We start from the raw sequence: 11,325 nt of genomic DNA, 5'->3' as shown, positions 1-11,325 counted from the left end.
GGTTGTTTTGGGAAATGAGAGCCATCAAACCTCCTCTGGCAGGTCAGCCTCTGCAATCAGAGGAATGCAGGGATGGAGGAACCCTCTCTTTGCCTCAGAGCCATATTTGGGCAAAATCTGGGCTGCCGTACAGATGTGGCTTAAAGAAACCAACAAGGGTATTATCATCTGGCCACTGTAATCCCCTGATATTTATGCTGTCATCAGTCAAATTCTGATCATGCGATCTGCAAAGAAGGCTACATCTGCTCACAGCTCCCTCGTAGGGTAACAACTTGTGTTCAGTGTATCTAGATGTGAAGAGAAGCACGGTTAGATCATTTCTTCCGACATTAAAAAAGTAGAAATGGTCTAAAGTCAACATACTCAAATTATCTGGGATGATTAAAAAAAAGTACAAGCCATTATCCACCATGCTGGAAAACCTTGAAGGTTTTATTCTCAATATCTTTGCATTAATACAGATGCTTTTTACTTTGTGCTGAGAAAAACAACCTGTTACACATCATGTAACTTTAATATACAACATAGAAACTCATCCTAAGTTAGTTACAACAAGGACCTACAAAAAACTTCATAGGAAAAAAAGTTACCTAATATCGCCACTGTATTTTCTAATAGACTGACCCTGTTAGACCCTGTCACCAATGCTCAGCTCTGTAAACAATGGTTATTTCCATGTTCTGGGGACTTGTTAATAATAGGGACACTAAAATCAGTCTAAAAAGTTCTAGCACGTCACTATATACTGTACAGTCCTTAAAAATAATTTATTGTACTGTTTCTAAAAAAAGGTACTAGGGGTGTTCTTTTGCTCTGTTTCCGCATTCCGGAGCTGCATGTGAGCACTTTCATCTAACAGCCTAAAATCACGAGAACTGAACTGCAATTCACAATCACAGAGATGACGTGGTGGAGTCTAGGACTTCCCGCCCGTTGCACACCGTCGGCACATACGTGCTTGCAGAGGCTGGAAAACAGAGCAGGACAGAAAATTCTGGATTAATCAAGGGGGCCACAGAGCTACTGGCATGGATAATCCTAGACACTAGTTAAAAGTAAAAAACTCACTTTAACTTGGCCTTGGAAAATGCTAGGTGATCTAGTGCTATAGTAGGTCAACTTTCTAAACGCGCTCTGCTCAAAATTAGTTTGTATCCTGGAACTTACCTCCATTACTGTCATACCTCTTGGAGAGAGTTGATAAGCATAATCACTGTTGAAAGAAGCCACTTGTGGGTTTAAAATTAGCTTTGGTAATCTTTAAACTGGTTAAAATACAGTGTGCAAAATTGAAAGCTCACTGCAGTTTCCTTAGACTGTTAAATTAATTACTATTTTCAATACCTTAATTAATTTTGTTCTCTCTGGGCAGGCACGTCTCTACATAGTGCCATAAGTCATCCGTGAACTCTACTGCCTGAGAGAATGGTTTGCTATACTTTCATTGTTCAGTGGATAACCTCAGTGAAAATTCTAGTGAGGGCTGTGGTGCTAAGAACTTCAATTTCATAATAGTTTGCAGACAGGAAGACATTCCAAAGTTATGATGCTCTTGTTAATGACAATAGTGACGACAGTGTCAGGGTGTGAGTATAATACGGATATGTATATTCATTCTTTTTAGGGCTTGTCGTGTTCCTAGATAAAATTCCTAGCTCCGAACTTGTTTTAAACAAAAGTTTTGTTTTTTTGAGAAATCTAGGGACAGTTAAGTGATACCTGTTTTGCCCTCAAAGCTCTTTCCTTTTACTGAATGAGAACAAAAGCAAGGAGCCCCATCCTGCATAGGATGAAACTGTATGGCCAAGAGAATCAGTTAGCGATGGCCTCACATTACCTTTTGGAGCTGATGACGTCCCATCGCTTGACCTGTCCATCTGGACACACTCTGCCTGGGAGGAGCTGACCCTCTTGGCTACCTGACCACAGCTCAGGTCAAGCTGCCCAGTCAGCTGTCCCATTCTTTAAGGGCATAGCTCTTGGTTAATAATCAGATAAACTAATTTCATGTCATGCTAAAGTGTTCATGTTCACTATCCTAGTGGAAATATCCTTGCTCAATGAAATTGCATTTTTCATAGGAATTTCTTTAAACACGAAGGAAAAACTAAGTATGAAATTTGATACTATGTGGCAGTAAGTGGGGGAACATTCACCATCTTTGGGACACTGAAGCCTTTCAGCAGACACTGCCCCAACTAGGGAAACTCCAGCCTTTCACTTCTGCACTGATTACTTGTCTAGGTTTGTGAGAAGTCAAGTCTGTGTGGCTGCCTAAGGTTACAGTGGAGTCATGTGACGTGGTAACACTTTTGGAGATTTTTTTCCTTTTATCATTTTTAGAATGAGGTTCAGTTTCTTTTACAGTATGAACCCGCTAAAAGCTGCAATATCTTGGGGGACAGGGATGGCATAATCCACATTTCCTGAAACTTCTACAATGAAGACATAGCGTGTGCCAGGTAAATGCTGGATGGAAGGTGATAGTGATAATAATTCCAAATGCAAGGGCATTAATTTATTCTTTGCAAAGCTTCTTAGTATACTTTAATTCTCGCTTCATCAAAGCTAGGTAAGGCAAGAGAAAGAACAAGGTGAAACGGAGTCCAAACGAGAGTGCTTCTGGCCATTCAATATGTGCGTTCTCTGCAGCTTCCTTGTAACCACCTGTCTACTTGGCATCTCCATGTGGCTGTTTAATAGGCATTTCTAAATCAAGTGGCCAACACATGACTTTTGATTCCCTGACCTGTCCCCATTTAGTCTTCCTTTCCTCAGTGAATGGTCTCACCATCTGCCTGGTTATCCAAACCGAAAGTCTAACATTTAAGCCTCTTTCCTTTCTTGTCTCTCCTTGCGTGTCAAACCCATGCTCAAGTCCAATCAACTCAGGCTCCATCTCCAACTACTTCTGTCTCTGCATCCAGCGCCCCGGTCCAGGCCAGCATTCCCTCTCTCTTGGCCACTGGAATAGCTGCACTACTGGGGTCTCCGTGTCCACCCTTGCTTCCCGGCAATGCTTTCTCTATACAGTAGCCAGAGTAGTTTTAAATGGAAGTCACCTACCTACACACCTCCTGTGGCTTCTCTTTGTGCTCTCCTTACTGTGGTTTATAAATCCCAGCACGATTCAGACCATGCCTATCTTTCTGAATTCACCTAATTCTGTGCTCCTGCCCCTACGCTTTTTTTGCTTTTGTTCTCAAACACAGAATACCTGTTTCTCAGTTTCTGGCCTTTTGTAATAGCTGTTGCCTCTGCCAGGAATGTTCTTCCCTCTCTTAATCACATATCTGGCTCCTTCCTGTCATCCACGTGTGAAATGTCACCCTCTGAAAAAGGCTGTCATCAGGCCACCTAGTCTGAGGTAACCAGCCAGTTTCTCTCTTGTCACGTTATCCCATTTTAAAGCTGAGTTTTTTTCCTTGCCTTTTTTTTTTTCCTTAGTGTCTTACATCTTATACTCTTGACTAGAAAGTATGCTGGGGCTCTGCTTGTCTTTTTCATTATTTTATCCCTATTGCTGGTCGTGGAATAGACACTGTATAAATATTTTCTGAATGATTGTATGAATGGTTGCCTTTCAAAGAATGGGGGAACCGAGAAAGTTTAAAGAAAGAAATAATCTATTATCCTGAAGAAATGACCAGCAAATGTGAGGCCTTTCGGCAGCCTCATTTTGGAGCAGGTTGGCCTTTCTGCTTCTCAAGCCACATGGTGGCTTCGACCATCACCCACGTCTGCAAAGAACTGGCTGGGGCTGTGAGCATCCCATAGCAGGCATGCTGCCTTTGACATTTGGACTAAGCTCTTCATCTTTTCCAAGATCAAATTTTATTATTTCTGTGCAGGTTTTTCATTTTCAGAGGTTGAAGAGGAAAGATGTGTCATGGGGGTACGTCTAGGAGAACCAGGGATTAGTGTGTTAATGCTCCTTGCTGTCGACCTTGAACTAGTCTAATCCCCTCTCTACCTGCACTTTTAAAGATGGTGTCAGAAACCTACTGCGATGTTCCCCACACTATTCTGGAATTTAGTGTAATTCTCTTCTTAAGTGTGCACTTGTGATTTGCTTGCTGACTGCATTCTAAGTTCTTAAAAATTGGGTATATTTTGACCATGTAGGTAAGGTACACGGGCTGCCCAGATAGCCACGAGCTTATTAGTGTCACATAATCTTCTCCTAAACGCCCTGTGGACATCATTATGGAAGGTTACAGAATAACCTGGAATAACCTACCTGCTTTGTAGGGACATTAAAGGGAACACCCTATGTTAGAATGTCTAAACTCTTGAGGGGAAGACAATGCAAATTCAAGGTCTTCTTGCAAAGAATAACAACGGCAAAAAGCCCCGCAAGACTCTGCAGTTATTTTTTCCCCCTAAACACTTTTTAGTGTATTGAAGGGGATTGTAACCTCTATTTTTCTGCTTCTCTTTTTCTGTTTCATCTGTAGCTTTTGCCAGTGCATTTTTTATTATGTAAAAAAAATTCTCGTTTTAGTACATACTGCTGAATATAGCAGAGGAAATTACTGTTTTATGAGTTTACCATCTCAATTACTTTGCCTTTCATAAATATTTTACAGATGCTCCTGGATTAGCCCATCTGTTATTCCCCAAGGTAGTAAAATACGTGGAAGAGGAAAGTGCCGTCATTTTCGTGTGTGTCTTTGTGATGAGCTTTTCTATGATTTTAATGAAATTCTCACGAGATTTTTAATGGCGTAAGTTTAACCTATTTTCTTAAGTGAGGTTAGGCAGATTTCTATAATCATCCTTTCTGTCAGAAATAAGAGGTGTGCAGGCTTATTTTTGGCTCTTCTGGGAGTGGGGGTGAGTAGCCGCTGTTGCTCTAGGCTTACGTGGTACTTCTTGCTACTTAAAGTGAAAAGTGAAGATAGCTGTAAAAGACCTAATCAGTTCCACAGCTGACCACAGAAGGACCATTCACACCCATCAAAAGGCACGTTTTGCTTCACAGACTTGGTGAAGCTTTAGAGATCAATGCAGCCAAGTGGCAGCTTTGTCTAGCGCCGTGAAATCCACTTTTGTACCAGTGAAGCAGAGACTGGCCAGACTTTGGAGAAAATGACCCGATTTTTTCTAACTGGGCCCTCGATCAGTGCTCAACATATTTATTTAATAGATTCTTAGGGATGCCAAGTCTGTTAGTCAATTTAGTGACGGAGACTTGGTTCCTGAGAATCAGCGTGTTACTCTGTGTAATAGATCAGACTTGGAAAAAAATAAAACAAACATTTAAACAGAAAAGACATTCCAGTCTGTTTCCATCTGTTCCATTTCCTCGCTCCTGGTGACCCCAAATAATTTCTCCCAGCATGTCTGCTTGTTTAGATATTTTAATTCTGTGGTCATGGAATACAATTTCCATCCGTTATTTGTTGCCTTGTCCTCCTGCTTTGTCATTGAACCTGGTTTTTTACTCATCACCTTAATTTACCTGTGCTAGGGCCCCTTGGTCCCATTTCAAAAGAAGTATATGTGTTGATGATGTTGTCTGGGCAGATGCGGCACTGCTAGCCACTTGTTTGGTAGCCTTGCTGTGTCAGAGATTTCTCAGTGGGAGACTGAGATTCCATTAGTAATAAAAGTGGGCTAGATTCTCAGGGGGTGTTTCCCCCTTTATGACCAAAGTAATTGTCTTAAACTGTTACTAGTAGTCTTAAGAGGAAATCATATTCATTATGATGTTGGATAGAAATCTGTAAACATAAGATTTAGTTTCCAAGTGTGAAGTTAGAACTTATGAAAGCAAAGACTTCTTCATTCAGTGATTCATTTCTTAGGAGACAGGATTCATGGGAAGAGAAAATACGGCATGTACCTTTTTATAGACCGCGATGCAACTTAATTACCTCATGAACAGAAATGCCACTTGATCTTCAACTTAATACCTCAGTCCACTGTTGCCACATCATGCGGTCCTTTCCAATCGTGTTCTTTTATTCTCTCTTCCGTCCCCCAAGAAGTACCAAAGTTGGATGCACAATAATTTCTAAATAAGAAGACTCAACATTTTTTTGTACTCTTCTACCTATTTTTCATTCTTCCCACATCCTCTTAGTTGCTTCACATCTCCTGTTTCCCCTCTTTTCTATCCAAATGTGTTTTCAGGCGAGGAGCAGAAACTCATTCACCCCAAGGCTCAAACAACTAATAGGAGCTATAAGTGCTACGACATCTAGGGGATCCAAACCAGAAGCCGAAAGGGTTAAACTCTAATCAAATAATGTCAGGCATTAATTACTCCTTCTTTCTAGTGGAGCTGATCCTGTCAGCCTCACCTTCCAGTTATCCACAGCAACTGCACGCTGTATTAGCTTCCACTGCTACCAACCTGATGGAAGCCACCATCATCTGGGTTAGGCAGTAGCCTCCTAAATGAGGTCTCTGCCTACTCGCTGTCTTGTATTCTGCCCACACAGCCAAAACCATGCTTTTAAAGTCAGGTCCTGCCACAGCTCCGATGAAACCCTTCAAGTGTTTTCTCAGTCCTTGCAACAGAAAAGTAAAAGTCCTTACAGTGACTTGCAGAATCCTACAAGATCTGCTCCATCTTTGTCCTAACCTCCTGTCACTTTCACCTTTATTCATTTCCCTAGAGCCTCATTGGCCTCTTAGATGTTCTTCTAACTTTGGACCTTCGCATTTGCTGTTCCCTCTGCGTGGAATGTCTTTCCCCCAGATATCGGCCTGGCTCCCTTCTTTCGTTTCCATCATGTCTCTGCTCAGTGTCACCTTATCACTTCCTTCCACTCTATAAAAACAGGAACTCTCTGTATCCTCAGTCCACCTTATTTGCCTATGTCCCATATTATTTTCTTCACATCACTTGTCAGCACCTGAGTTATTAAGCACTGTCGGTTCGTCTCTCTGTGCCCCCTCTTGCCTGATTAGAATGCAAGCACCGTGAGTGTAGAGTTGGTCTGTTTTGTTCATTACCACATCTCCAGTGCCTAGAGCTGAGCCTGGGCACAAAAATTTCTTCAATGAAGGAGTGAATTATCCATCAAATTGGTCACATTTACTTGGTTAGTGGTTTCTCTCCCAAACGCTCTGAAATTATTCCAGGTAAGGCAGAAATGTTAAAATTTTTTTTCCATATGAGTAGGCATTTTCCTGCTATAGGCGCAGAGATATTTCCATTTATAGATGTCCTCCAGAGAATTTCACTAAAAATGAAGTCATAGAAATAGCATATAATAAATTGAGGTTAGACCCTTTGCTTTCTTTTAAGGTTTTGATCATCTGAGATCCATGTATGGGCAGTATTTGATTAAATACATATTTTCTTTTTTATTGACATATATACATAGTTCTCAGCACGGTACCCTGTTCCCAAAGGCGTTAATAAATTTGGGGTTATGTGGAAATGCAGATGACTATAGGTATCTCTCATACAATACCTGACCCGCTGGTTTAGGGACTCTCTTTGAGCTAGTGTGTTTACATTCTGTTCTAATGTACAATACAGAAGAGAAACTGTACAATGTAATGTAATTCAAGAAAGTGATGCTTTTAAAAAACTATGGAAATGAGAGAAGTTATATCTGACATAAACATTAACTACATTCATTTGTCTTCATCAAATCACATTTTCTAAGAAACTTAGTGTGTAGCCTCTTTGGAATATCAATGCCACACCTTGTCTGTGTGCAGCCTGGGCGTGGGGATCACCGGGGGCTCAAAGAGACATGATTTATGCTGTTGAACTCCCTGGTATGGGCTTTTGAGAGGAACACAAGTCTGTACTCATGCTGGTAGAACAAGATGCTGTCATGTGTGGTGCTTAAGAGAAAGCTTTTAACTTGAAAAAAATCATTGCATGTGCAGATGCTAAGATTCTTACTGTCAGAATAGTCTCTGAGGGCTTCCCTGGTGGTGCAGTGGTTGAGAGTCCGCCTGCCGATGCAGGGGACGCGGGTTCATGCCCCGGTCCGGGAAGATCCCACATGCCGCGCAGCCGCTGGGCCCGTGAGCCATGGCCGCTGAGCCTGCGCGTCCGGAGCCTGTGCTCCGCAACGGGAGAGGCCACAACAGTGAGAGGCCCGCGTACCGCAAAAGAAAAAAAAAAAAAAAAAAGGATAGTCTCTGAGATGAATTTTGTAACTGAGCTGGGGCAGAAAATCCAGAGGCCACAGGAGCCATAGAGCAGCTTTTGAGAGTTTTATCTATGACTTCAGTTATCAAATTCCTTAAAGTACCTAATAGATGGGACCCTGGTTTTCTCATCTATAAATGTGTTTGTTAGAATAAATGATCCTTAGCATCCCTTCCAGCTCCAGGCTGTGTAATAAAGAAGGTGGGCTGTAGCTGCCTGGGGAAAACCTAGCAAAATAGTAGAGGTAAAGAGAAAATGATTTAAGGGTTGCTTTAGAGTGGTTGTGAGAGAAGTAAATGGAAATGTCAAATAAAAGAAGGAGAGGTATTAAACATCAATTTCCTAACGTATAATAGGGTTACCTATCATAGCTGGAGACTATCCCCCCATCCTCAATGAGGGAATGAAGGGGAATAGAAAGAATGAGGTTCTCAGGAGTGCTGTGGACTTTGCTCTCTTAAGGGAAAATGGATTGACGTATATCTGATTTGGATGTACTAGGTGTATTCTGCCTGGAAGCAAATGGCTCAACTTACTGACAACTCTAGGCTCTTCCTACGTTGGTCAGAGAGGATTTATGTTTATAATATACTTACGCCTGTGGCGAAGAAGACGTTCATTTCAGTCTGGGTTGCCAAATAACTTCCTAATTTGCTGGCCAGTCATCATGGGACTCCCTGAACTGTAAAGTGCAGGCACATTATGCTGTTTTTCTGGACTAGCACAGTAGAGAAGAAACTTGGCATTATGTGCTTTTTTTTTTTAAATAAAGTCCTGTTCAGAGTTGAACAATGGCTTGCCCTGGCCAACTGGGGTATCTTCAAAGCTTGGCCATTGATAAATGCAAAGGCTTGTCCTCAGGTACTTGCTTTCTGTTGCTGAAGCTCTGTGGCAAATTATACTGTGAAACTAGAAGACGGTTCCCTCGATCTTTTTAGACTGCTGCTTTCTTTTTATAACGTGCCGATGCTTAGTGATAAAGAATAATTCTATTAATTGAGCAGTTCGCACATTACCACCTAGACAAGTGACTTTCTGAATAAGGTGGTGGCAGAGAAAATCAATCTCCATGTGCCCATGGCTCCTCCGGGACCCAACTCTGGGCATCATTAATTAGCAGAAGCCCCTTGGCTGATTTAATGATAATGACATACATACATCTGAATGATCACCGTGAGCAAGGGAAATACACATCCCTGTAGGACCACGTCTGGGGACATAATAGCTCTGAAGACTGTTGGACACACTCCATTTCTTTCTTCTCCCCGCAGCCTACGCTGATGCAAACCCATATTAGCGTCAGCAGTATTCTGACCTGCGCAGGGCCTATAGGATCTTATGCTGCCAAACCTCACGTGTGCATCCAGTTTGTCTCCCTCACAATGACACCATTCGCTTACATTCTGCACCCATGCTGGTAGAACAAGATGCTGTCAGGTGTAGTGCCGAAGGGAAGGCTTTTAATTAAAAAAAGAAAAAATCATTGCCTTTGCAGATGCTAAGATTCTCAGCATACGTTTTTGATTGCCTGTCTTTGGGAATCAGCTGTGGGAAGCTCCTTTGCTTCTAAAGCTGAACCAAACAAAGAATGACCTCTTTTTTTTTTTTTTTCCTCTTCCAAATACAAAGGATGTTTACTTATGTGTGTGGGTGTGGGAGCAGCATTATAAATATGAACTTAGGATTTCAGGGTCTCTGAGTCCTACTGCTATTGGAAGGTGCATTCCCACCTTCAGTAAATGTTTCTTGAGTGGCCAGGTGCGTCTATGGGAGAAATGCCTTCTGTGGAGGGTTCGGACAACAATGGGGGAAATGACTGTGCTGGGATGTGGCTCTTGGCATCATGAAGCAAAGGATGGGACTTCAAGGCCCTTTCCTTCTCTGAACCCAGGGCCTCCTTTCTCTCTGAGGGCATCTAAGTGGAGCTCCCTGCTCTGCACTGATAGCAGTGGATGAAGCAGACAGGATGGTTTGGGCCAAGGTTCTCAAACCGTTTTCCTTGGACCATCTCTGTTGAACCAGCTGGAGTATCTGTTACCGACCACACTTCTGGCCTTTACCAAGACCCCATGATACAAAGGGTGGGGCCTGGGAATCTTCATTTCAAAGAGTTTTTTTTTTTTAATACACAAATATTGGGGACAACTGGCCTATGGGTACACTTAGTGGAGAAAAATTACTGTTTCATTTTTATTATTCTGACTCCCACTGTATGTAGTTAATCAGATACAACTAAAATTGGTCTCTTTTGCATACAGCAATATGTAAACATTTCTCAAATGGTGAGTTTTCCAAGATGTCCTTAACGATGTTCTTTCTTCCATGCCTGCTTCTGAGTTTGGCCGTGCTTTTCTATCTTTTGGGAGCAACTGCTCAGATTTTAAAACCCGCTAACTGAACTTCTTTCTGCTGTCAGCCACCTTAGCTGCTGTCAGGGAGCTCACTTAGACTCCAAAGTGATGTGGTATCTCTGCTACTCTCTCGCCAGAGAATTAACCCTGAATTAATACGGCCGCAGCTTCCAGTCAAGGTGACTTCTTGGTATTGCATAAGCTTAAGTGTGTCATGTCACTTAATCCCTGCTAAGAGTGCAGTACCGGTTGGATTTGGGATTTGGAGAGCGCAGCATAATAAAAATGGCCACAAATTCTTTGAGCGGTGGAGTCTGCCTCCCTCCCCTTGAATCTGGGTGGGCTCTATCATGCTGTCTGGGTCCCATGTGGAGAGAAGGCATCCCACCTAGGCACCATGTACGAGAGTGAATCACTGCGGACCCTCCAGATCAGTTCAGTCTCAGCTGACACCACAGGAGGACCCCAGTCAGGGCCTTGCATAGCAGGTGGACTGCTCAGTCAAGCCTTGCCTGAATTCCTGACCCACTAAATCAGGAGAGATAACAAAAGGGATTTCTTTTAAGCCACTAAATTTGGGGGAAGTTCGTTATGAGGGAATAGATAACTAAATGTGTCTGTGCGGGGGGTAACTCCGTTGCTATGCCAGCTTATTCTCATCCATACATGGGGTTTTTGTTTTTACCTCTGGAGGCACTAGGTCAGAAAAACAGCAGCAATACTGGGAACAATAATCCATTGGAATAAAATGCCTGCAAATACTTAACCAGAAGAACATAAATTATGTACAACCTAGGAAAAGCATACGCTGTACTTAATGAATGCAGAGCAGTTTAAGGATTTTTC

At 42.3% G+C, this 11,325-nt stretch overlaps 1 protein-coding gene across 1 annotated transcript in view; it reads right to left on the bottom strand.

The window, feature by feature from the left end:
- Window positions 1–896: 896 nt before the first annotated feature.
- The window catches only part of GRM3 (glutamate metabotropic receptor 3), a 104,653-nt gene continuing 94,224 nt past the window's right edge, over window positions 897–11,325 (bottom strand). The window contains exon 5 of the mRNA XM_019931535.3: window positions 897–970. Coding sequence (XP_019787094.1) covers window positions 897–970 — 74 coding nt within the window. The remainder of the gene's footprint in view (window positions 971–11,325) is intronic.

Source organism: Tursiops truncatus, chromosome 9, assembly GCF_011762595.2.
Source record: "Tursiops truncatus isolate mTurTru1 chromosome 9, mTurTru1.mat.Y, whole genome shotgun sequence".
Taxonomy (NCBI): Eukaryota; Metazoa; Chordata; class Mammalia; order Artiodactyla; family Delphinidae; genus Tursiops; species Tursiops truncatus.
This window is presented reverse-complemented; position numbering and strand designations above follow the sequence as displayed.